Genomic DNA, 25,207 nt, shown 5'->3' with positions numbered 1-25,207 from the left:
GAAAGAGACAGAAAGAAATTATTTAGTTCACTTACCCTAAGTAAAAAGAATACATATGTAAACAAATGAGATAAGTTATACATACTTTGCAATCTTTACAGTTCTCCCATGTATTAGATTTTCTGACTCAATGAACAATTATGTTGTCACAAATGACAATATCATCATTGAGACTTTTCCACAAATACCTTAATGTTAACACTTTTAAAGCATGTTAAAAGCTTGCGAATAAGAGATCAACAAGAAATAGTAGAAATTTCAGCATTCTGTTATTGTGCTCTCAGGGAAGTGACTGCTCATCCTAAAAGAGTGATGGTCAGGAAAAACAGCATGGAATATTTGATGAGTTAAGTAATGAGATAAACTTGAAACATCTGAGGATTAATAATAATTAGAAATCTCTGTGTTACACTCATGTAGTGCCTTGGTATACCATCAGCCTGCAATATGCAGTTTCACACAGCGCAAGTTTCTTAGCTCATTTGTGTCACTGGCAGAGATGGCAAATGGAAGAGGAAAAGGGCATACAGATGAGTCAATATTAGGTATTAATTACAGCCAGAAAGCTGAAGACTTGAACGAGCCACTCTGCTGGGAAATAGCTAAATGTATTTCAAACAGGGTAATTGTGCCTCTGAAAAAGGACTAAAAACTAAAAAGGTGAGGAGTGAAAGGTCAAAAAAGTAATTACCAGTTTTAACAACAAGATCAGTTGGTGGTTCTTGTATTTCATGTAATCCTTAAGTAAAAGCACTGTTTTGTTTCATTAACATCAATACTGATGTGATGATCAAGTTTATACTTCTTCAGAAATTCAAACTCCTGGAATTTCGGCATTCAACTCATTCTTCAATAGTTCCAAAGAAGCCGATTCCAGGTTTTAAACCACATTTTCTGCAATCTACCTCTGACTTAGTTTTTTTTTAATGGTGTATGGATTAACATTTGATTTTATAAACTTACGTATCGCAATAAGGTTTTTCACATTCATCTAACTTCATGCTAAATAGACTGACTTTCTTCATAACAGTCTAAACCTTACCTACTTTCTCAACAGTATCTAGGACTTAAATCATCGACTCACATAGTGATCAGATCAGAACGTCACATCCAAGATATCGATTTAGTTGCAGCTGTGATAGATATTGCAGCATTTAAAACCCAAATTCTACAAATATGGTAGTTAGGCTTAGTATTCTAATTTTTGCTAGCTGCTTTGCAATGACTAGTCTCAAATAAACAAATCACTTCCAGATCTCTTTCAGCCTCCAGTCCGAGTTTCTTCTTCCAGTCTGCTCAGCCCTGGGATATCACTACAAAAGTTCCTCAAGCAGCATCCTTGGCCCAGCTATCTTCAACTGTTTCATCAATAAGCTTCTTTCCATTACAAAGTCAGGAATGGGGATGCCCACTGATGACTGTAGCGAAAAACTCCATTTTAATTCACTCCACAGATACTAAAGGCTTCCAAGTCCACATGCAGCAAAACCTGGAGCTGGAAAAATCATAGACGATCAAGCAGCATCAGAAGAGCAGAGTTGACATTTCAGGCAGGATCTTTCATCAGGCCCTTCAGCTAGTCCTAATCAAAGGTCATACCCAAAATGTCAACGCTCTTCCTCTTGCGATGCTGCTTGTCCTGCTGTGCTTTTAGCTCCACATTTTATAACTCTAACCTTCTAGCATCTGCAATTCTCAATAGCTCAGTGCAGCAAAACCTGAATAACATGTAAACTTAAATATTGCTTCCATCAATATCCCATGTTACAAAAGTGCCAAGCAATAACTGTCACCAACTAGCAAGAAGCTAATTCCTCCCCTCATCCACTCCCAACAGACATTCAATGACAATACAATCATGCCTTACCCAACAATATCCTGTGAACAACATACTGTCCCCAAAGTATTAGTCTATTCCACTTTATCTGAACTGCATTTGCATCCTTCTTTAAATAAGGGGAATACTACTGTGCAAAGTACGTCAAATGCAATCTCACCATTTCCTGTAAAACCGAAGCATAACCTTCCTATTTAGAATTGAATATCCCTCGTGATAAAAGATACCATTCTATCTGCTTTCCTGATTACTTGCTGTACCTGCACACTAATCCTTTGTGATTGATGCACAACTCCTCCATATGACAACTCTGCAATTTTCACCAGTTGGATATGCTTTCTTCTTCATTCTTTCTGCCAAAGTGGACAATTTCATATTTTCCAATATTATACTAATTCACTATAACTTTGTCCACTCACTTAACCTAATGTATAGCTTTTTGTAGCTTCCTTATGTCATCTTCACAACTTAATTTCCTACCTACATACTTTTCTTAACTCACCTTTCAGAAGGGAAAAGAGCCAGACCTGCAGAAGATACCTCTACTCAATGTTACTCAGCAGCCAGGCTAAATGCAACCAAAAATCCAAGTGATAGTAATGGAAGCTCTAAGATGGCCTGAGAAGTGGCAGTTGGAGTTTAATTCAGATAAATGCGAGGTGCTACATTTTGGGAAAGCAAATCTTAGCAGGACTTATACACTTAATGGTAAAGTCCTAGACAGTGTTGCTGAACAAAGAGACCTTGGAGTGCAGGTTCATAGCTCCTTGAAAGTAGAGTCGCGGGTAGATAGGATAGTGAAGGAGGGGTTTGGTATGCTTTCCTTTATTGGTCAAAGTATTGAGTACAGGTATTGGGAGGTCATGTTGCAGCTGTACAGGACGTTGGTTAGGTCACTGTTGGAATATTGTGTGCAATTCTGGTCTCCTTCCTACCGGAAAGATGTTGTGAAACTTGAAAGGGTTCAGAAAAGATTTACAAGGATGTTGCCAGGGTTGGAGGATTTGAGCTATAGGGAGAGGCTGAACAGGCTAGGGCTGTTTTCCCTGGAGCGTCAGAAGCTGAGGGGTGACCTTATAGAGGTTTACAAAATTATGAGGGGCATGGATAGGATAAATAGACAGAGTCTTTTCCCTGGGGTCGGGGAATCCAGAACTAGGGGGCATAGGTTTAGGGTGAGAGGGGAAAGATATAAAAGAGACCTAAGGGGTGACTTTTTCATGCAGAGGGTTCTATGTGTATGGAATGAACTGCCAGAGGATGTGGTGGAGGCTGGTACAATTGCAACATTTAAGAGGCATTTGGATGGATATATGAATAGGAAGGGTTTGGATGGATATGGGCCGGGTGCTGGCAGGTGGAACTAGATTGGGTTGGGATAACTGGTCGGCATGGACGGGTTGGACCAAAGGGTCTGTTTCCGTGCTGTACATCTCTATGACTCTATGGTTGTTTAGCTCATTAGGGACGAGGACTAAAAGCTAAAAAATAGAAAAAGGCATCATTTATGAAGGAGGAGCAGCTATTTGGATTTCAATAAGGGGACAGCAGCAAAAGGGAAGTAAAATTAAACTAAGTCAAAGTAAAGTAAAATTACAAAATAAACCCTATAATAAATGTATGAACCTTATAATAAATTATAAAGAAAATATTTTTAAGATTATTACCAGTAAGTTTTTATACCAAGTTTATATTTACTCTAAGAATAATAGTTTTCATAATTACAGGATGGCAATCAGCTAGGTCAAGTGAAATGTACACCCTGTGACATGCATAAAGTCATGAACATACCACGTACCTTAGACAATACCTGTAAGTGGTGTCACCAACTGCACAGGTTTGAGCTGCGGGTTCCAGAACTTGAGCAATTGCTGGAGTATCTGTTGTGCATCCGCAAGGCAGAGGTCTACATGGATAACATGTAGCAGGAGGTGGAGTTAAGAAGGAAACTAGAAAGCAGAACCTCAAGATTGATAATCTGAAGATTACCCCTGTGCCATGTGCTAGTGAACAAATGAACAGATTGATCAATCGAATGAACACGTGGCTAAAGAACTGGTGTTAGAGGGAGGGAATCAGATTTCTAAGGCATTAGGACCAGTACTAGGGCAGGTGCGATCTGTTAAAGATAGATGAATTACATCTTTAAAAGGGTTAGGACTGATATCCTCACACAGAGAGTTGCTAATGTGTTTGAGGTGAGCTTAAAATACCTTGTGGGGGGAAAATGGAAACCTGAGAGATAGACCAAATACAAAGGAAGTAAGGTTGGTAATAGGAAATAGAAAAGTTGCTATGGAGACCTCAAGACAAGAGAAACAAGGCTGAGCAATGCGTATATTCAAATGCAGAACAATGTCAAAAAAAAGACGAAGAGAAGGGCACCCTACCTCAATGCTCACAGCAACAAGGCAGAAGATTCAAGGGTACATAAAAACATTACAGCGCAGTACAGGCCCTTCGGCTCTCGATGTTGCGCTGACCTGTGGAACCAATCTGAAGGCCATCTAACCTACAGTATTCCATTCTCGTCCATAGACAAACAAATGTATATGTAATGATATAATTGCTGCATGGTGATCAGAACTGGATACTAAATACTAAAGGATATTTAATGCTTACAAAGGATAGTAAGAAGGAAAATGAGGTATGCTTACACTGACAATAAGAGATGAAATCAGTATATTAGCAAGGGAAGATCTCAGATCAGAAGAATATCATGTGGAATCTGTTTGGACAGAACAAAGAAACAGCAAGGAGCAGCAGACATTGGTTGGAGTGATTTATAGGTTACTAAATATTATTGGTAGTATGGGATATGATATAAATGTGAGAGAAGCAAGTAGCATTAAATTTCAAAGAGAAAGTTTATGAAGTAGCCAGAAATAGTAATAAATCTGAGGAAAGAAAGTTCTTAGAATACAGGAACAAAAAGAGAGCCAGAAACTGCAAGGAAGAACAGATTATAACTGTAATCTGGCAAAAAAGATATAAATTGCCTCTAAAAACTTCTACAGTTATGTAAAAAGGAAATGTTTGGTTAATGAATTTGTGGCCAATACAGGCAGAGTCAGGAGTCCTTATAATGGGGAATAGAGAAATGGGAGAGGAACTAAATGATTACTTGGTGTCTGTTTTCATAGAGGAAGATGTAGGAAATCGCCCAGAATCAAGATCCAAGCATCTAGAGAGAATAAGGAGTTGAAGGAAATTAGTATTAATAAAATGACTGCACTGGAGTGTTTAATGGGGCTGCAAGTTGATAAATCCTCAGGAACTGACAGTCCAGATTCTAGAGTTTTGAAGGAGGTGGCCAGAAACATTATCAATTGATAATGATCTTCCAAAATTCTAGAGATTCGGGAATGGCTCCTGCAGATTTAAAGCTAACAAATATAAGCCCACCACTTAAGAAAAGAACAAGAGGGAAAGCAGGGAACTACAGACGTGTTAACCTTGTACCAGTATATGTGTATTTGCATAAAAATGATCTGATTGGGCATAATCAGCATGAATTTGCAAATGGAAAACTGCAACTGATAAACCTGTTGGAGACTTTTGAGGGTATTGCCAACAAAGTTGATAAAGAGAGTTGATGGACATAGTAAATTGGAATTTCAAAGGTTTTTGATAAGACGTTGGTTAGCAAAGTTAAAGCACATGGGATAGGAGGCAATGTACTGGTATGAATTAAGATTCTTGATTAGAGTTGTGCTGATGAAGGGCTTTTGCCCGAAACGTTGATTTTCCTGCTCCTCAGATGCTGCCTGAACTCCTGTGCTTTTCCAGCACCACTCTAATCTAGAATCTGGTTTCCAGCATCTGCAGTCCTTGTTTTTACTTGGTATGAATTAAGGATTGGCTAACAGACAGAAAGCACACAGTAGGAATATTGAAGTCATTCTCACATTTGGAGGCTGTAACTAGTGAAGTTCCAGATGGTATTTGGGACCCAGCTGTTCACAATATACCATGATTTGGACACAGGTACCAAAAGTAACATTTCCAAATCTGCAGATGATGCAAAGCTAAGAAGGAATGTGTGGGGAGAGCACTTGAGTACAAGTCTTGCTTCTATCGTATACAGGCTAGGTTAGGATACACCTGGAATAGTGTGGACAGCTTTTATCTGCTTACCTCAGGAAATATATTACTGTTATTCAGGGAGTGCAACTAATGTTAACCAGACTTGCTCTCCTCACTTTCTCCTAGTTGTTCCCGGAATGGCAGAACAGTCCAACAATGAAATACTGGCAAGCTGGGCTGGCATTCTCTGTAGTTACAAAGAATAAAAAACAACCTCATTGAGATCTACACAATACTTAAAAGCATAGACATGGTAAATGCAAATATGTTGTTATCCTGGTGGGGGAGCCTAGAACCAGGAGGCACTATTTAAAAATAAGGAGCATGCCATTTCAGACCAAATAAGGAGAATTTCATTTACTCAGAATGTTTAAAATCTTTGGAATTCCCTACCCGAGAGGGCCGAGGAAGCTCAGTCTTAAATATATTTAAGATAGAAATTGACAAATTTCTGATTACTAATGGCGTAAAGAGCTTCTTAGGATAGTGTGAAGTGTTTAATCAGTTATGATTGAATTAAATGGTAGAAGAGGCTGAACAGGCTGATGCGCTTATACTCATTCCAAAATTCCTTTTACCTTTGAGTCATCATCAAATTCGGCAACCATCTATTCCTGTATCCAAGTAATTTCTTTTAAATAGTTGAAACCCCAACACAGATCCCTCTGGCACACCACTTGTCATATCTTGCCAAGGTGAAATGTACTTTTATGCGCTTCCTCTCTGCCTCCTCTTTACTTCCTATTAGCCAGCCAATTTTCATTGCATTCCAATAAGATACCCATGCAGCATGAGCTTTTAATATGTCACAACCTTTAATCTTAGAGGCACAGAGACTACAGTATGGAAACAGATTGTTCAGGCCCAACTCATCCATGCCTACCAAGCTTCCCAAACTAAATCAGTTCTACTTGCCTGCATTTGGCCCATATCCCTCCAAACCTTTCCTATTGATGTACCTATCCAAATGTCTTTTAAATGTCATGACTATATCTGTATCTACCACTTTGTATAGCAGTTCATTCCAGATTTGAACCACCCTCAAATATGAAAACGATCCCCCTCAGGTCCCTTTTAAATTTTTCTCCACTCACCTTAAAAATATGCACCCTAGTTTTGAACTTCCCTACCCTAGGGAAAATACTTTATTTACGCCCCTCATGATGTTATAAATCTCTATAAGGTAACCCCTCAGCCTCCTACACTCCAGTGAAAAAAGTGCCAGCCCATCCAGATCTCCTTATAACTCAAACCCTCTACTTCAGGCAACATTCTGGTAAATTATTTGTGAACCCTCTGCAATTTAATAATATCCTTCCTATAGCAAGGCAAACAGAACCGTACATAGTACTCTAAAGGTAGCCTCACCAATGTCCTGTACAACCTCAACATGACATCTCAACTCCTATGCTCAATGGTCACAGCAATGAAGGCAAGTTTGCTAAATGCCTTCTTAACCACTATCTACCGGTAATGCAAATCTAAGGAACAAAATATCTAATGGTTCCTTTTATCCAGAGCATGCTTTACCTCCTCAATGAACTCCAATAATATGGTCAAACATGATTTCCCTTTCACAAAAACCACATTGACACTGGCTGATTACCTGGAACCTATCCAAGTGCCCTGCTATAAACGTTTTTATCAAAATAGTTTCTAACATTTTCCCAATGCTCAATGCTAACCTGACTGGCGTGTAGTTTCTGTCTCCCTCTTTCACAGTCTCCCATCTCTTCTAAGTACACAAGTGCAAATTTAAACAGAGCACAGTGCATTTATGTGGTGTCAGAAACACAGCCATTAATTAATACTATCACATTACACAATAACAGGTCTAGTTTAGCCTGCTATTTTTCTCAGGAGCTATCCCAAAAATACGTTTATGAATACCTTTGCACAACTTACTTTTCCAGTTGATATGTAGATTAAAATCTCCTGTGATTATCATCATGCCTATCTGACAAGCTTTCATTATTTCTTCCTTTGTGTTGCATCCTACTGTGTAGTTACTGTTAGGGAGCCTTACACAACTCCAACAAATGATTTCCAATATTTATCATTTCTCATTTCTATTCATCTGGGCTCTTGAACCAAGGCCTTCTCTTCCTATTGTGCTAACCATTATCATTTATTTTCGTTTACCATCACCATCATCATATTCATTTAATATGATCTCAATACAGTAAGCAACACTGGCCATGCGTCAAAATGGCTAATTTCTTAACTTCATGAAAAAGATGTACATTTTCCATTGCAGTTAGCCACAGCATTATTTTTTAAGAATTCTCAAAGTTTAGAATTAGCTCTTAAGCCAGGCAACTAGAATTTTGACTGTTCCTTTAATAGCATTAAATGTATTAATTCCAACACCAAGTTCAATACTTTATTACATAGTACCTAAATTTATTTATACATTGATTTTAAATTGTGGATTACACCCATCCTCAATATTTATAGGGTACATCAACTGTACACCAACATGATGGGTCACTCATTGAAAATTCCTTTGTGTAAATTCACTGCCTGAAAGACTTATCTACAGGAACCAAAAAGATTTTCTTGCCTGGAAAGTTTTCCCATAACAGTGAGACTCAAAGTCACAGAGTTATAATTTTCCAGTTTAAATAACAAAGTCAATGACTAATCATTCATCTTGTGCTAATAAAATTGAATTAACAAATTAAACAACATTGAACTAAAAGCAGGGCATTCTTTTTGTTGTATGTGAACATTTGTATTTGGAACACTTAAATATTCAAAATTACTTCCCCACATTATAAACAATGTTTTCTTTCACAAAATGCAAAGAGATTATGCAATGAAAAAAAAGGTTGAAAAGTTAAATTTCTATTCACTTTCAAATTGCCACTGCTTTCAAAATTCAATGTCAAACAAAATTATTACAAAAGCTTAAATGGAAGGAATGGAATGAAAAGCAATTCAGCAGATAAGATGTTTCGATCAGTTACTGAAGAATACACAGTACAGTTGAAGAGTAATTCACAATCTTGAAATTTAATTTAGATGTGGGTTGTACAAAGCACAATAAAACTGTAGTTCGAGCAACACAGTCAAACAGAGCCACCTTGTGCCTGCAAGAGTTTTGATGGTTGGATGGTTTTTGGCTACAGACCATAAGACATAGGAGCAGAAGCAGGCTAATCAGCCCATCAAGTCTGCTCCACCATTCAACGAGACCACGGTGGATTTGATAATTCTCAAGCCGACTTTCCAGCTTTTGCCCTGTAAGACTGTAAGATATAGGAGAAAAATTAGGCCATTCAGCCCATTAAGTCTACTCTGTCATTTGATCATGGCCAATATCTTTTTCCTGTCTTTTCTCCATAAAATTGATTACTTTACTAATCAACAACCTATCTATCTCCATCATTATTATAATCAATGACTTGGCCTATGCTGCCTTCTGTGGCGATGATTCATCCATCACCTTCTGGCTGGAGAAATTGTTCCCCATCTCAGTTCTAAAGAATCACCCTTTCCTTAGATATTTTCACTTTGCAGTTCATAAAAATCAAACTCTCTCCAGTTATACAATAGTAAACTCATTATTTGGAGGTGCCATCGCTCAGGATGTTCAGTTTCACATTTAGCATCAAGACTGTTAGACACCCAAATAATCATGTTCATTTCAGTTTTATTATTAAAAATTAGAATACTGCTATGCTACCCTGTCACCTACCAACATACCATTGCATTTGGTACATTCTCCAGATATACAGTCAGGATCTTCACAAACAAAAAGCAGTGGAATTCTTTCAAATATCATGGCTGAACACGTGGTATTTTTGTTTCTTCGAAACTACAATGTTACATTTAGTAAAATTTAATTTGATTATGAAAGCTCAGTAATATTCCCACCAATCTTCAGCATTCAGCAAATACAGAGCAGCAACGTTGAGTAAACTTCAGATTAGGTCTGAATTTTAGACTGTTGTCTTTATTTTAGTAGTTCCAATAACATTTTCTAATTTAATTTCTTTGCTCAGAATTGCAATTCAACAAGGCTCCCCGCTTTTCATTGCGATAGATATCATTCAAACTATTGGTGATATCCATTAATATACTTTGCATTAGTAAAAGCATCTCAGGGGAGAAAAGAAAATGTGTTGATCCTAACTTTAGACCCTTCTGTTCAATGCTCACTCTTAAGATGTGCATACAACCTGCCAATCCTGCTCCTGAACCAGCTGCTGGGAGATATACATGAACAGCATGGGTTGGCTCAGCTGCTATGTTCTGTCTCTCTTTTTATTATCTGATTATTCTCCACCCCAACCCCCACCTAGCTGCTCAGCTTAGTTGGAATTTTGCCATGTAGGACACCATAAGGGGAAACTTCTGTCCTACCATTCCTTGTCACAGGATCTAAATCAAACAAAGCACTAAGCCACCTTGTCAGCAAAACATCAGCTTTTCATGACAAAAATGACATTTAATTAAAGTGTGTATTTAGTCAAATGGAAAAACAAATTTGGTTATATATCATTCAGTAATGAGACAGGAATCTTATTCCGATCCAGAGAGATCCACGTTACAATTGGTAAGTTCTTATAACATTCATCTATGCTCATAGATATTAAAAAAGACAGTATGTCAGCTATTACTTCAGATAATTCTGCTGTCATGCATCCTAATCTACAACTCAATTTGCCACAGTTGGAAAGGAAGTATTCAAATTTAGTGCCCAGAATGGCCCAATCCAATAGTCCCACCCCACTCCTATGTTCTGTTGCCTAAATATGACCACAAAATGTTTCTTGAAACAATTCAGATGTTTGAAAAGAAACAAAAATGTGACTGTGTTGGTTATGTTTAGAATGCTCCAATGAGGATTGTATTGATTGTGTCTGTATACACTGGAGTTTGGAAGGGGATATCACTGAAATTTATAAATTGTGAAACAGCTGGACTGACTGGATGCAGAGATGATGGTTCCCTGGCCAGAATATGTGGGCAGGCTATTTGCACTTAGATAAAGAGAAATTTATGTGCTCAGACAGCAGTTAACATTTGGAACTCTCAACCACAAAAGGCTCTGGTGAAGAAGTCAGTGAATATACTTAAGAAATAGTTTATCTTCTCGAGGCTAAAGGTTTCAGAAACTATTGCAATAGCAGAGGAATATGCACTAAGATGGAGGATCTACTATGATCATGTTGAATGATGCTGCAGGCTGAATGGTCTAATCCTTCTCCTATTTTCTATATTTCAGTTTCTTCTCCAAATCTACGATTCTTCCCAGACTATACACTCCCAGTTGTATTCTCAGAAATTTTTCTGATAATCATTCTTTCACGAGCAAGCGAAAGGTCAATCACTTGAGCTGCCGAATTCTACCGACAATTTTTCTTCCTGTAATACAACTTCACACATTGCACTGCTCAAATCAGTAATTCAGTGTAGGGACTGCATCTACATACAACCATGCAGTTACAGCAATGTGACTGCCCTGATCAATAAAATATAGTTTTCCACCCATACAATTAAAGGAATTTTCTAAGAGAAAATTCTCATTAAATCAAATGACAATAGACAGGCCATATGAATATTTACCTGCTATATCTTAATCACAGACAGTGGAACCTACACATTTATCAAATCCTTCGATATTCATTTAGCAATTATGGCCTCTTCATTCTCTTTTCATTTTCTATTCTAGGGATATACATTCAGACAATAACTATTAAATTCATACTCCTTTATTACGCATTTGTTCTTATAAATATATTAGTCATCAGCATAATAGCTTTGAGTTAATGCATCATAAGAAGCATTTGTTGCTCTTCATAGAAAGTTCTATTTTCTGTCTCATTAATGCAGACATCTGTTATGGCTTTCATTAACTGAGATTCATGACAGAAATGTCTTGCATTTATATTGTACGTTAGCATGTTCTCAAGAAGTTCCAAAGATTTCTTTGTTTTTCAAACATACCCAATGTCATATATAAGAACAATCAATCTGTGCAGAATTTCCAAAGATACCAAAATGAATGATTGACCAGAATTTGTTTTATTAGTTTTATTAGGAAGAGAAACATGGACCAAGACACAAAAGAACACTCTACTCACCCTTAAATACTGCTGCAGGGACTTTTGTCTTACTGCTGAGCAAGCAAAGAGCCAGTTTGAGGCATCATATGAAAAACAGCGCACCTAAATCTGCAATAGGTGCTGCACCATAACCTTCTGAACTGAGGTAAATCAATGTATGTAAGAAAATGGCGGTGAGAAATATTGGGGTTAAAGGGCCTGATGTACAGATCACAACGGCCTGATAATCTATATCCCAGGTTACTAAAGGACATAGATGGAAATGTGTTGCTGGAAAAGCGCAGCAGGTCAGGCAGCATCTAGGGAACAGGAGAATCGACGTTTCGGGCATTAGCCCTTCTTCCTGAAGAAGGGCTAATGCCCGAAACGTCGATTCTCCTGTTCCCTAGATGCTGCCTGACCTGCTGCGCTTTTCCAGCAACACATTTGCATCTCTGATCTCCAGCATCTGCAGACCTCACTTTCTACTAAAGGACATAGCCTTAGAAATATCAGATGCATTGATTATCATCTTTTAAAATTCTACAGACTTTGGAGCGGTTCTTACAGATTGAAACGTGGCAAATGCAATGTATTAAAAAGGGAAAGATAGAGGTAAAAGAAAATTACAAACCAGTTAGCTTAACATCATTAATGGAGAAAACGATACAGAGTTCTATAAAAGTGATAACAGAGCATTTGGAAAGCATTAGCAGGATTGGGGAAAAGGTGGGCAGGATGATGATAGGTGGATGCAGGTAGGAGGTAGCTGTGATTGGTCAGATATGTGGAGCATTTGGTGCAAAGAAAGCTGGATAGGTAGGATCAGGTTAAGGGGGTCGGGGGGAAGAGAGGGGGCTGAGTTAAGGATGAGGTGGGAGTTGGGGAGATTCGGAAGCTGGTGAATTCTATGTTAAGGCCATATGGTTGTGAACTCCGGAGGCGGAAGATGAGGTGTTCTTCCTCCAGTTTGCACCTGGCATTGTGTTGATGGTGGAGGCGGCCCAGGATAACATGTCATCGGGGGAGTGGGAGGGGGTCTTGAAATGGATGGCAACCAGAAGGTAGGGTTGATTGGTGCATACAGACCATAAATGTTCCCTGAAACACTCCATGAGTTTGTACTCGGTCTCCCAATGTGCAGGAGACTACATCAGGAGCTACGGACGAATACATTAGGTTGGCAGGAATGCACCTGAACCTTTGCCAGACTTGGAATGATTCTGAGGCCTTGGACAGAGATGAGGGGGTAGGTCTGGGGGCAGGTTTTGCACCCCCTGCGGCTGCAGGGGAATGGTCTGGGTGTGGAGGAGGGGTTGTGGGAGTTGCGGAGGGAGCGGGCCCAGTGAAAAGCAAATAGGGATGGGAAGAGAAATACCATTTTGGTGGTGGGGTCAGACTGTAGGTGGCAGAAGTGGTGGACCACACTGCCCACCAACCGCTCCTCCACATCCAGAACTTTCCTCTACAGCCACAGGAGGTGCAAATCCTGCCCCCACACTATCCCCTCACCTCCATCCAAGGCCTCAAAGAATTATTCCAAGTCCAGCAAAGGTTCAAGTGCATTTCCTCCAATCTGAATTATTGCATCCATTGCTCTCAATGTGGTCTCCTCTACATTGGGGAGACCGAGCGCAAACTCGCAGAGCACGTCAGGGAACATTTAATGGTCTGTACGCTCCAATCAACCCCACCTTCCAGTCACCATCCATTTCAACTCCCCCTCCCACTCCTCCGACAACATGGCCATCCTGTGTCGCCTCCACAGTCAACACAAGACCATAAGCAAACTGGAAGAGTAACACCTCATCTTCTGCCTCGGGATCTTACAACCATACTTACAACCTTAACATAGAATTCACCAACTTCCAAATCTCATCGTCCCCGACCTCAACCGAGGCCTAGCTCTCCCACCCCACCCTGCCCCTTTAATCTGACCCTACCTGTCCATCTTCCTTCTCACCTATCCACTTCACTCCTCCCACTGACCAACCCCAGCCACTTCTTATCTGCATCCACATATCACTATCCCACCCACCTTTCCCCCAACCACACCCTCCTCTCTCTACTTACTTCACAGCCCCCTTCCCTTCCCCTAGTCCTGATGAAGGCACCGACGTGAAACATCGAACCCCTTCTCCTCTGATGCTGCTTGACTTGCTGTGCTTTTTCCAGCTCAACTCTCTATCCACTCTGACTCTCCAGGATCTGCAGTTCTCACTATCTCCAATTAACAGAATTGGACAAAGCCAGCAGGAGTTTATGAAGAACAAATCATATTTAACAAAGACTTTAAGAAATCTGGAGTTTTTTTGAAAATCTAACTAGTTGGCAAAGCAGAACCAATGAATATGGTGTATTTTGGATTTTGCAGAAGATTTTTGATAATAGTACTTCATAAGCAGTTAGTGGGAAAAGTTAAAGCACCTAGGGGGTAAGATATTGGCATGTATCAAGAATTGGTCGACAGATAAGAAACTGTGCGAATAAATGAAACTTTTTCTGAGTGGTAGGCAGTGACTTGTGGGGTAGCACAAGGATCAGTGCTTGGACCCCAGCTTTCACTTTTCACTATAATGCAACATTTCTAAGTGTGCTGACCAATAAATAATACAACCCAAAACATAATGAAAGAAAAAAAATCATTTGTCCTGACTCCCAATATTAACAGATTCTTAAATTCTAGCATTTGCATCCCAAATCCACATTCTCACCAAAATTTATTTCTTCCTTAGATCATCTTTGTACCAAGTTTTCTTTATTTTTGTTCGTTCATGTGGCCATTGCTGGCCAAGCTGCATTTATTGCCCATCCTTAATTGCCCAAAAGCGACAAAAGAACATTAACAAATGAGCGATCGGCAATAGTTTCATGGTCACCATTAGGCTCTTGATTCCAGATTTTTATTGAATTCAAACTCCATCATCTGCTATGGTGGGATTTGAACACAGGTTCCCTGATCATTACCTGGGTCGCTGGATTAATAGTCTAGTGATTAATACCAGTAGGCCATCGACTTCCCCAAGATATATTCATTAGATTTTTAGCTATACTGTTTGCGGACAAACAGACTAACATGAGGGTAAAAACATTAACTTAAACAATCTTCAGTGGTTGAGCAAGAAGATGTGCTATAATCAGCAGTAAAATCTCAGGAAAACAGAGGCTACTCAGAAATGGTTTGTCTCTCCCACTTTAGAGCAACAGACATAGCTACCCAATCTCTCCATCGTTCTAGAAATACATTAACTTTTCTGCTCACCCAGCCTCCTCATCACAAAGTACACCAAACATGTTTTCAGTGACAATTCAAACATAATCCTGGACATACAAAGAAGACATACATGGTTACAAGAAGGGACTGAAGGTTGGTACCTGATTTCTACTCAGTGGAAATGGCCAAAGCAATTCCCACAGAAATGTTAGCAGGTATATAACTGTAGAGTGTTGCAATATCTGCACCAGGGTCATTGTAACCTTGCCAGAAAAAAAAAGTAAAAATACATAGAATCTCAGATAACAGACGAAACAATCAACTGGCAATCACTTAACAGCAGCAACAGGGGACTTGTGAGCAAAAAAAGTCATCCATCAAATTAGATTTTCATATACCCACTGGAAGGGCACACATTTTGTAAAACTTGCCATTTCTACTAGCCAGAAGATTCAGGATCACAGATTACCAACATTGATTATTTTTCTAATTAAAACTGAACAATTTTAAAGCAGTTAATATCATTTTGATCAGATTCCCCAAATGCAAGATTGGTCACAGAATCATAGAGATGTATATCACGGAAACAGACCCTTCAGACCAATTTGTCCAGATATCCCAACCCAATCCAGTCCCACCTACCAACACCCGGCCCATATCCTTCCAAGCACTTCTTATTCATATAGCCATCCTGATGCCTTTTAAAAGGCTGCAATTGTATCAGCCTCCACCATTTCCTCTGGCAGCTGTAAAACCACAATCGTCAGATTGCTATCACTGGAATTTTTACTTCAAACATTTCTCCCCTATCAAACATAACCCGAATTGGAAATTCCAAGCAAAACATTAAATGCAAATTAAGCGCTGACTTTTTCCTTTTTGAAAAGGAAGTCCACAATTCAAACAATAAACAAAATCATGAGTGCTGTTACAATATGAATAGCAAGACTATTGCCATGACCATGTCATTACTACAAGATTAAATTTCTATTTTCTGGTGCTTGCACATGCACAGTTGAACACAGACATTCAAAAGGTGCTGTCAAGAAACCCTGTTATATAGATATGTACCAAATGGAACTGGTATGTAATTGCCTACTAGTTGTGCACTAAAAGATGAAATTGTTAAGTTGCCACATTTAGGAAAGATGTTTGAAAAGCTGCAATGTGTGATAATTACTATGGAATAACCTTCATGGCACTACCTTGTTTTACAAGTCTCATGTTCAAAGAAAAACAATACCACTATTATCTAGATTTTTTCCAATCTTTTCTTTTATCTCTCACACACATACCTCACGTTTTTGCTTCTTGTCTGCATTAGAATGGAAAGCAATTTTTTATTTCCTGACATTTTCCTTTCAGCTTTCAACACTGAACACCTCAGATTAATAATCCAATCAGATTGCTAAAGACCCCAGTTATTTCTTGCTTCACTCAGAAATACCTCTATAGAAGGCATTACATTGGAACAGGCATCTGATTAGTATAAGCTTCTCCCGCCAACCTTGCAAAGATTCTGCAGGCAATTAGATGCAGGAGTAATTCTTTCACTGCCAAGAGCAAAATTGAGACCATTCTCTGCATCCTTCCATTCCTCGATTATATTTTACGCCTTTAGACTAAAGGCAAAAAATGATTTAGGTCATAGATTAATCCATGCTGTTCTGAAAACAGTATGAAGCTAATTCTACAAGGCAATGGCCATCATGTTTTGCAATGACAGCCAATAATAATTAAGATCTGGTGAAACATAACCATTGAGTATAGGCAAATGTGATGACCAGTTATCATAGAATCAAGATCATGTCTCTGGACCAGATGTCAAATACCTCCTCTACCTTTCACTGCTATTATTGGGCTATTTATGCTCGTCTTCAGGGCACTTTCAGTCAGCAGTAAAACACAAGAATGCAATTTGCTTCAAATTTAATGCATCCAGAAATAAAATATGCCAAAATTTCTCATTTTTAAGCCATATTCTTTGCCAGTAAACAGAACTATTCTGTTGTCCGTCAAGACTGGCCCACTTCTGCTTCCCCAACCCAATCACTCCATTACCATTGGATTCTCCTTCAGACTTGTCCTGCACCCAAAATGTTTTCCCACAGCAATTATAACTTGCGCACACTGACTTTCAAATTACTCCTTCTCAAGAAACTTTCAAAAATTGATTGCAGTTGATTTGCAGGTAAAGGGACAACTGGCAAGTGGGAGGCTTCCCTTTATTGCTTAGACAATTGAGTATAGAAGTTGGGGGTGTTATGTTGAGATTATATAATATTTTAGTGAAACCATTTTTGGAGTGCTGTGTACAGTTCTGCTCACCATGCTATAGGAAGAATATTAAATTGATGAGAGTTCAGAAAAGATTTAACAGGATGTTGCTGGAACTGTAGAGACATAAGGAGAGGCTGGATAGGCTTGGACTTTTCTCACCAGAGTGTAGGAAGTTGAAGGGTAATCTTATAAAGGTTTATAAAATCATGAGGGGCACAGATAAGATGAATTGCAAATGTCCTTTCCCTAAGGTGGGGGAGTTCAAAACTAGGGAGCATATTTTTAAGATGAGAGGAGAAAGATTTAAAAGGGACCTGAGGGGCAACTTTTTCACATAGAGGATGGTTCATATGTGGAATGAACTTCCAGAGGAAGTAGTAGATGCAGGCATAATTACAACATTTAAAAAATGTTTCGATAGGTACATGAATAAGATATGGGCCAAACGCAGGCAAGTGGAACTGGTCTGGTTTGGGGAAACTTGGTCGGCATGGATGAGTTGGACAGAAGGGTCTGTTTCCATGCTGCATGACTCTATGACTCAATAACTGTGCTTCTAAGAATCCTGACCCAGAACCAAATTCGGTTATGATTACAGATCAGTAAACTTTGGTTTAAAATTTATTTGAAGTTTGGGAATTCCACATCCTTATTAACAAACTTTAACTTTACAATATCAAGTCAAAAATGTAGAATAGCTTCCAATATCTACCTTATGCCAAAAGGGCTAAATGTGAATTATTCTATAATTAAGCAATATTCTAACTGACACTCTAACATCGACAATCAATGACAGCGAAAAATTAATCAGCAAACTGTGGTCAAGCACAATGAACTACATATTAGATGGCTGACTAAGTCACAAAAGCTTCATTAATGCTCTGATCTTCCTTCAAAAGGCTTTCACTCTTCACTCCAGGACTCTACTCCTTAACTACCTCCAACATCATTTCAACTTGGGATTGCTTAAACACTTGCTCATCTCCTCCCCACCACCCCTTCTCCCATCCCTGTTAACATGGAGTCTGCATTAGCACCAATCCACTGCTGAGAACCTCTTCTTCAGTTCTTCGGTCAGTGATTGCCACACAGAAATGTGGAAGATTCTTCCTTTCTTACTCATTTCTGTTACATTTGGCATGTCCTTGCTTTCTTCTGGTCTCTTTGCTGTTTCCTCACAACACCTGGATGCTTTTTCAGAGAGTCGGTGTGGATTTGTTGGGCCGAAGGACCTGTTTCCACACTGTAGGGAATCTAATCTAATCTAATCTAATCTTTCCTGTGACCTCTCTTTCTCAGGATTCCTGGATACCATCCAGAGTGTTATCTTTCTCAGGTTACCATTTTTCCAGAATTCCTAAATCCCCCTTCAACTGCTTCCAACTGCCTTTGTAACAAACTCTTCACCACCCACAGTTCTGTTAGCTCTCCTTTCATGGGGCACATACTGGATTCCTTGACTCCAAATTTTCACACCAGATTACCTAGCTGGAGTGCCCTTTAAGGATTGCTGGGCCTTTTATGCGGCCTCTTATCCCAGTATCCACATCCATGAAAATTAGGCTTGCCAGGAAAGAAAAGTGGTCATGCACTTCACCCAGAAGAAAGCTAGGTTGATTTCATAACAATGTTTTCCATTTAATATTTTATAGTCAGTTAGCTGAGGAAAGAACAATATCAAGAAAATCAGAAAAGAACACCTGAGAACATTGAGTGGATTAATTAACTTTTAGAGCAAGATTAGTTGTTTTTTACTTAGTTACTAATTTCTGCTTGGTAATTTTTTTTCTTCTTACCTATATGTAATGTGAAGTAAAACCATGTTTTTTTGAAAAATGACTTTATAAATTTGCTGGATGGAAACCACTAACACAATATTAAGAAAGACTAAAGCCACATTCAAGTGACTTAATCACTATACCTTATTATGCCTCTACACTGTATCTATACTCCAAGGCCATTAAATGGCACATACTTATCTACAAATCTTCACCAGAAACAACTGCCTTGAAAGACTATCAATTGGGCCCATCTCCTAAACCATCTGCAAAGCATCCAGACAGCTGGATATTCAACTGGGTGGATATAAACTGTTAAACATAATCACTTAGACAATGGTATTCTGGCTATGATTGGATTAAGTCTGGATATAATCTTATCAAGGAGGCGAAAAAAAACCAAAGGGCTGAGGAAATCCAGCAAGTCTTACAGCATCTGTGGAGAGAAAAGTAGGGTTAACATTTCAAGTCCAGTAACCCTTGATCAAATAAGCCAGACACCTAAACATTACACCACATTATTTAGAGGTAGATGCATGGGCAATGTGACAAACCAGCTAACGCTGTGTTTATTTTCTTTGCAAACTGACACAAACATTTGACACTAAAGAATTTTCAACCATGTGCTGGTCACTCTCCAAACAACTTGCAAGTTTCAAACCCTGTGTTTTTTTAAAAACTTACCATATGCCACCAATAGAAATTTTAACAATAACAACACAGCAGCCAGCTTCAAAATAACAGATAAACCATCCATACCTCTTTTAACTGCCATGATGCCTCACTCAGTAAAATGTCTAATATCAGTCACATCAACCTTCAAAAGTTCTATACCCTTTAAATTTCTTAAGATTACAAAGTGGGAAGGTAGACTATTTGCGCTTGAACTTGGAGCATCTGTAAGAACTTCAAGACTCTAAGTTAGATCATTTTATTATCTTAAACCAGGTTAAATGAAATTAAAAAAAAATCATGTTCATTTTTACAAACTTTCAAAAGGAAACTCAAATAAAAACCGAAAGAACTGCGGATGTTGTAAATCAGAAACAAAAATAGAAATTGCTGGAAAACCTCAGTAGCATCTGTGAAGAGAAATCAGAGTTAATGTTTCGGGTCCGGTGACTCTTCCTCAGAAACAGACACCAGACCAGAAATGTTAACTCCAATTTCTCTTCACAGATGCTTCCAGACCTGCTGAGCTTTTCCAGCAATTTCTGTCTTTGTTTCAGAAGGAAACACGTCTATCTGGATCTTATATTGTCACAACATATAAACTTAAGCATTCACTGAATTAACAAGCATATCCTTTTTTTTCCCCAAAAGAGCCTGGTGAGGGCAAACAAAGATTGGGAAAAGAGGAGAGACATCCTATCCCTCTTCAATTGGTCATAATAAAGATTAGTTGAATTAAGAAATAGTCAACACCAGAATAAGTTATTTTTAATACTCTAAATAAATTTAAAATATAACATGCAATGCTTGCAAGACAATTAAAATGTTCAAGATATTGCAATGGCTCTTCATATTGTTACAATGATATGGAACCTATAAGCAAAAAAGAACAGCAAGTTATGGTTTCAAATCCAAATGATTTGAAAATCTCAAAGCAAACAAATACTCACCGTACCCCATCTGCTTTCCAGCTGACTTTATATGGCTTTTGTTCGAGAAATTTAATATTCTGTTTGTCCATAGAAACAGGCTGGGCTCCAGGAAATCCTGCCCTGGATTAACAGAAGTTCTATTACCAGACAGATAGAAAAAAAATGCCAAACATATGCATCTTACAGTTTGATCTTGGGAAGCAACACCTTAAGTATAATTCATTCTTAAAGGCCATTCTCAGTGTGTCAAAGATCCACCACTTCAGGATTACATTTCGCTCCTTAGATGGTGTATGTTATAGAGGAAAAAAAAGCAACAGAAATTCAAATTTTCCACCATTTCAAACAGTTCTCATTATTAGCATAATGAAAAGCAAACTAACAATTTGGACAACAAGTTAAACAAGTACATATCTCTGTACAGAAGAACCTCGATTATTCGAATACATTATCCGAAAATCAGATTATCCAAAGGAGATCTCGAGGTCCCGATAGAAACATTACGTCAAAGATGTGTTTCCAACAGTGATCTCGTCTTTCGTTTACAGTGATTAAACAGGCACTGTCTCCAAATGACTGACCTCCTGCCCTCTCTCCCCACACTTTCTCTGGAGTTCTACAGATGGGTGTACCCAGGGGCAGAGCTGGACAGGGGGGGGGGGGGGGGGGGAGGGGGGGGAGTCGATGTTCGATGGGGTTGGGTGGCAGGGGGAGGGTTGGACTGGGCTAGGGGGTGGGGGGAGGTGTTGGACAGGGTTGGGGGGACAGGGGGAGGAGCTGGATATGGTTGGGGGGCGGGGGGGTGTTGGACAGGGTTGGGGGGCAGGAGGTGGTGTTGGACAGGGTTGGGGGCGGGGGGAGGTGTTGGGGGGTGATGTTGGAGGTTGGGGGCAGTGTTGGACGGGGTTGGGTGTGGGGGTTGGGGGGTCTCACACGCTGTGTACTTCTGCAGTCTCCTGAATGGAAAGCAGAATTTTAAAACTCCGCATTTAAGCGATTAACCAAATAATCGATTGTCTGAACAAAATAGCGCTCATCCATCTCGTTTGGATAATCGAGGTTCCCCTGTACATAAATTACCGACACCCCTTTTAAATCAATTAGATAGTAACTAAAAACTTTACCCAACATAGTGCAGTTAGACCGTCTTTATTATCTTACAAAGGCAAAATACTGCAGATACTAGAAATCTGAAATAAAAACAGAAAATACTGGAAACACTCAGCAGGTCAGATAGTCACGCAAAACGTTGGCTTCTCCATCTGCTGATGCTGCCTGGCTTGCTGTGTTGTTCCAGCCTCCTGCATGTCTACTTTGGATTCCAGCATCTGCAGCTTTTTTTGTCAGTAAATGATGACAAACATTTCAAGTTGTAATCACCCTTCATCAAAACTGAGGAAAGAAGTTCTGAAGAAGAGTCACATCAGACTCGAAACATTAACTCTGTTCCTCTCACCATAAAGGTTGAGTTTCTTCAGCATTTCTTTCAGGTTTCCATCATCTGCATATTTTGCTTATATTAAAGTGAAAAGTGTATTGTGTTTTGAGTAAGGTGAAGGAGGGAGAATCTAAATGAACAACAAAAAAGTTCTGCGATAAAGTGGAGGACAGAAGAGATTAAATAACAAAAGGTTGCATGGTACAAAAGTTAAAGGGTATAATGGGTAAAATAAGAAAACAAAATCTACGTCCAAATGGGGCACGAATGGCTACACTTAAGCTATCTGGTACAACACTAAAGAGTAGAGAAAGAAATAAAGCAAAGGGAACCTTGCCATCATGGTAGATGGTGAATTCTGAATTTTAAAAAATCTACAATGAAAAAGCAAAACTAAATGGCCATCATGTTATTATCATTGTAAAAAACCCATTTCTGATCACTAAGGAAGGAAATCTGCGACCTTCAACAGTTCTGACCTATATGCAACTCCAGACTCTCAGCAATGTGGCTGACTTTTAACTGCCATCTGGGCAATTAGGGATGGATAATAAAAGCTGGTCAAGCCAGTGACAACCACATTCCATAAATGCTTAAAACTCTAGCCAAAAAACAGAATTATGCAGATCGTCGACATCTCTCCACCCTGGAGGCTCCAAGGCTCTATTCCTGATGAAGGGCTTTTGCCCAAAACGTCAATTGTCCTGCTCCTCAGATGCTACCTGACCTGCTGTGCTTTTCCAGCACCACTCTCTAATATAAACTCCCTTAGGAAATGAATCGAGGGAGACTAGATTCTGGAACAACTAGGGCTCAATTTTTCGCATTCTCATCTCAAAATCATAAAATTCCAGGTTTAAGCAGGCTGAAGAGTGACAGGTATTGCATTTTGGTACAGCAAACCAGGGCAGAACTTATACAATAAATGGTAGGGCTGTGGGGAGTGTCGCCAAACAAAGACACCTAATGGTGCAGGTGTATTGCTCCTTGAAACTGGAATCGCAGATAGACAGGGTGATGAAAGTCGCGTGGCACACTTGCCTTTCTTGGTCAGAACACTGAGTAGAAGCATTAGGATGTCATGTTGTAGCAGGACAGAATCATTGGTGAAGCCGCTTTTAGAATATTGGGTACAATTCTGGTTGCCCTTCTATAGGGAGGATCTTGTTAAACCTGAGAGGGTGCAGAAAGGATTTACAAGGATATTGCCAAAACGAGAAGGTTTGAGTTATAGGAAGAGGCTGAATGGGCTGGAATTTTCTCCCCTGGGGCATCAGAGGCTGAGGGGCGACCTTAGCGAGGTTCATAAAATCAAGAGTGTATGAATAGGATGAATAGACAAGGTATTTTCCTACAGCGGAGGAATCCAAAACTAGACAGTATAGGTTTAAGGTAAGAGGAGAAACATTTAAAAGGGACCTGAGCAGTAACATTTCACACAAAAGGTGGTGCATGTATGGAACGAGCAGCCAGAGGAAGTGGTGGAGGCTGATACAGTTATAACATTTAAAAGGCACCTGAATGGGTATATGAACAGGAAGGATTAGGAGGAACATGGGTCAAATGCTAGCAAACAGGACTAGGTCACATCGTGATGTCTGTTCATCGTAGACGAGTTGGACTGAAGAATTTGTTTCCATTCCATATGACACCATGACAAGGAAATGGCAGAGCAGTTAAAACAGATCTTTTGCACCAGTTAAGTGTAAGATACTGCAATATCCCTTAAATACTGAAGAATATGGGGGAAGGATTGACTACCATTATCATCTCTAGAGAAGTAGGACTGGACAAACTAATGTGGCTAAAGACATGCAAGTCCTCTGATCCTAATGGTTTGCATCTTAGGACCTTAAAACAGGTAGCTACACTGACAGTGGTCATAAATTTCCTAAACTTCTTGGATGCTCAAGAATTACCAAAGGATAGGAAAACTACTTAGAAGGGAAGGAAAGACAAAGCAAGTAACAATAAGCTGATCAGCTAAATGATAAATGTTAGAAAAGCACTGGAATCAACTATCAAGGAAGTAATAACAAAACACTTGAAAAATCATAATCTAAATCAAGCAAAGTCAGCATGGTTTCATAAGAGGGGAAATGTGTCTGACTTTTTTTTTTAAAAGAGTTTTTCGAGGAACTCTCAAAATCGATAGAGGGGAACCAGTAGAGGTGTTGTATTTGGAGTTCCAGAAGGAACCTGACAAGGTACCTCACAAAAGGTTACATCATAAGAGCCCACTGTGTTGGAGTAGGACTGTGCATTGATAGACAACTGGCTACAGGCAGGAAATGGTGAATAGGTTAGAGGTTAATTTTCAGATACGTTATCTATGACCAATGGGTTCACAGAGATCAGTAGTGGGACAATTGTTTACAATAAATAATTAGAACTTGGAAGAAGGAAGTGAATGCACTCTAGCCAAATTTGCAGATGACACAGATGATCTGTGTTAAGACAGATTGCGAGACGAACACAAACAGTTTACAGAGAGATTCTAAAAGGTTAAATAAGTGGCGGCAAAAATTATAATGTAGGAAAATGCAAAGTTGTTCATTTTGGAAGGGAGAATAAAACAACCGTTTCTTCAGGTCTTTTGGGTGGTGAAAGGAAGAACAAAAAGGAAGATGTGGGATAGAACAGAGAGTAGGGGAGATCAAATGATAAAATGTCATGTAACAAATAGCAATAGGAATGGTAATAGTCATAGTAAAGTAACAAAGCATTGGTCCTAAGTGAGTGTGATTGGTAGCATAATTAACAGCTCTGGCTGAAAACAAGAGGAACATGAAAAACTAGATTTCAGTTGGCTAATAGCCAAAAAAAATAACCAAAATGGGGTCCAGAGCCCATTGCCTGAAATTGGTGCTTTCTTTCTTTACTTCAACCATTACTACAACCAGGTAGGCGATGGCCC

General features: G+C 39.2%; 1 protein-coding gene across 4 annotated transcripts in view; it reads right to left on the bottom strand.

Moving 5' to 3' along the window:
- The window catches only part of rngtt (RNA guanylyltransferase and 5'-phosphatase), a 419,390-nt gene that overhangs the window by 336,412 nt on the left and 57,771 nt on the right, over positions 1–25,207 (bottom strand). For all 4 annotated transcript variants that reach the window (XM_043686797.2, XM_087982269.1, XM_087982267.1 and 1 more), the window contains exon 8: positions 20,871–20,972. In XM_043686797.2, coding sequence (XP_043542732.1) covers positions 20,871–20,972 — 102 coding nt within the window. The remainder of the gene's footprint in view (positions 1–20,870; positions 20,973–25,207) is intronic.

This window comes from Chiloscyllium plagiosum, unplaced genomic scaffold (assembly GCF_037043375.1).
Source record: "Chiloscyllium plagiosum isolate Xiang-an unplaced genomic scaffold, Cpla_swu_hap1 HiC_scaffold_3, whole genome shotgun sequence".
Taxonomy (NCBI): domain Eukaryota; kingdom Metazoa; phylum Chordata; class Chondrichthyes; order Orectolobiformes; family Hemiscylliidae; genus Chiloscyllium; species Chiloscyllium plagiosum.
Note: the sequence above shows the minus strand (reverse complement) of the source record. Positions and strands in the feature narration are given on the sequence as shown.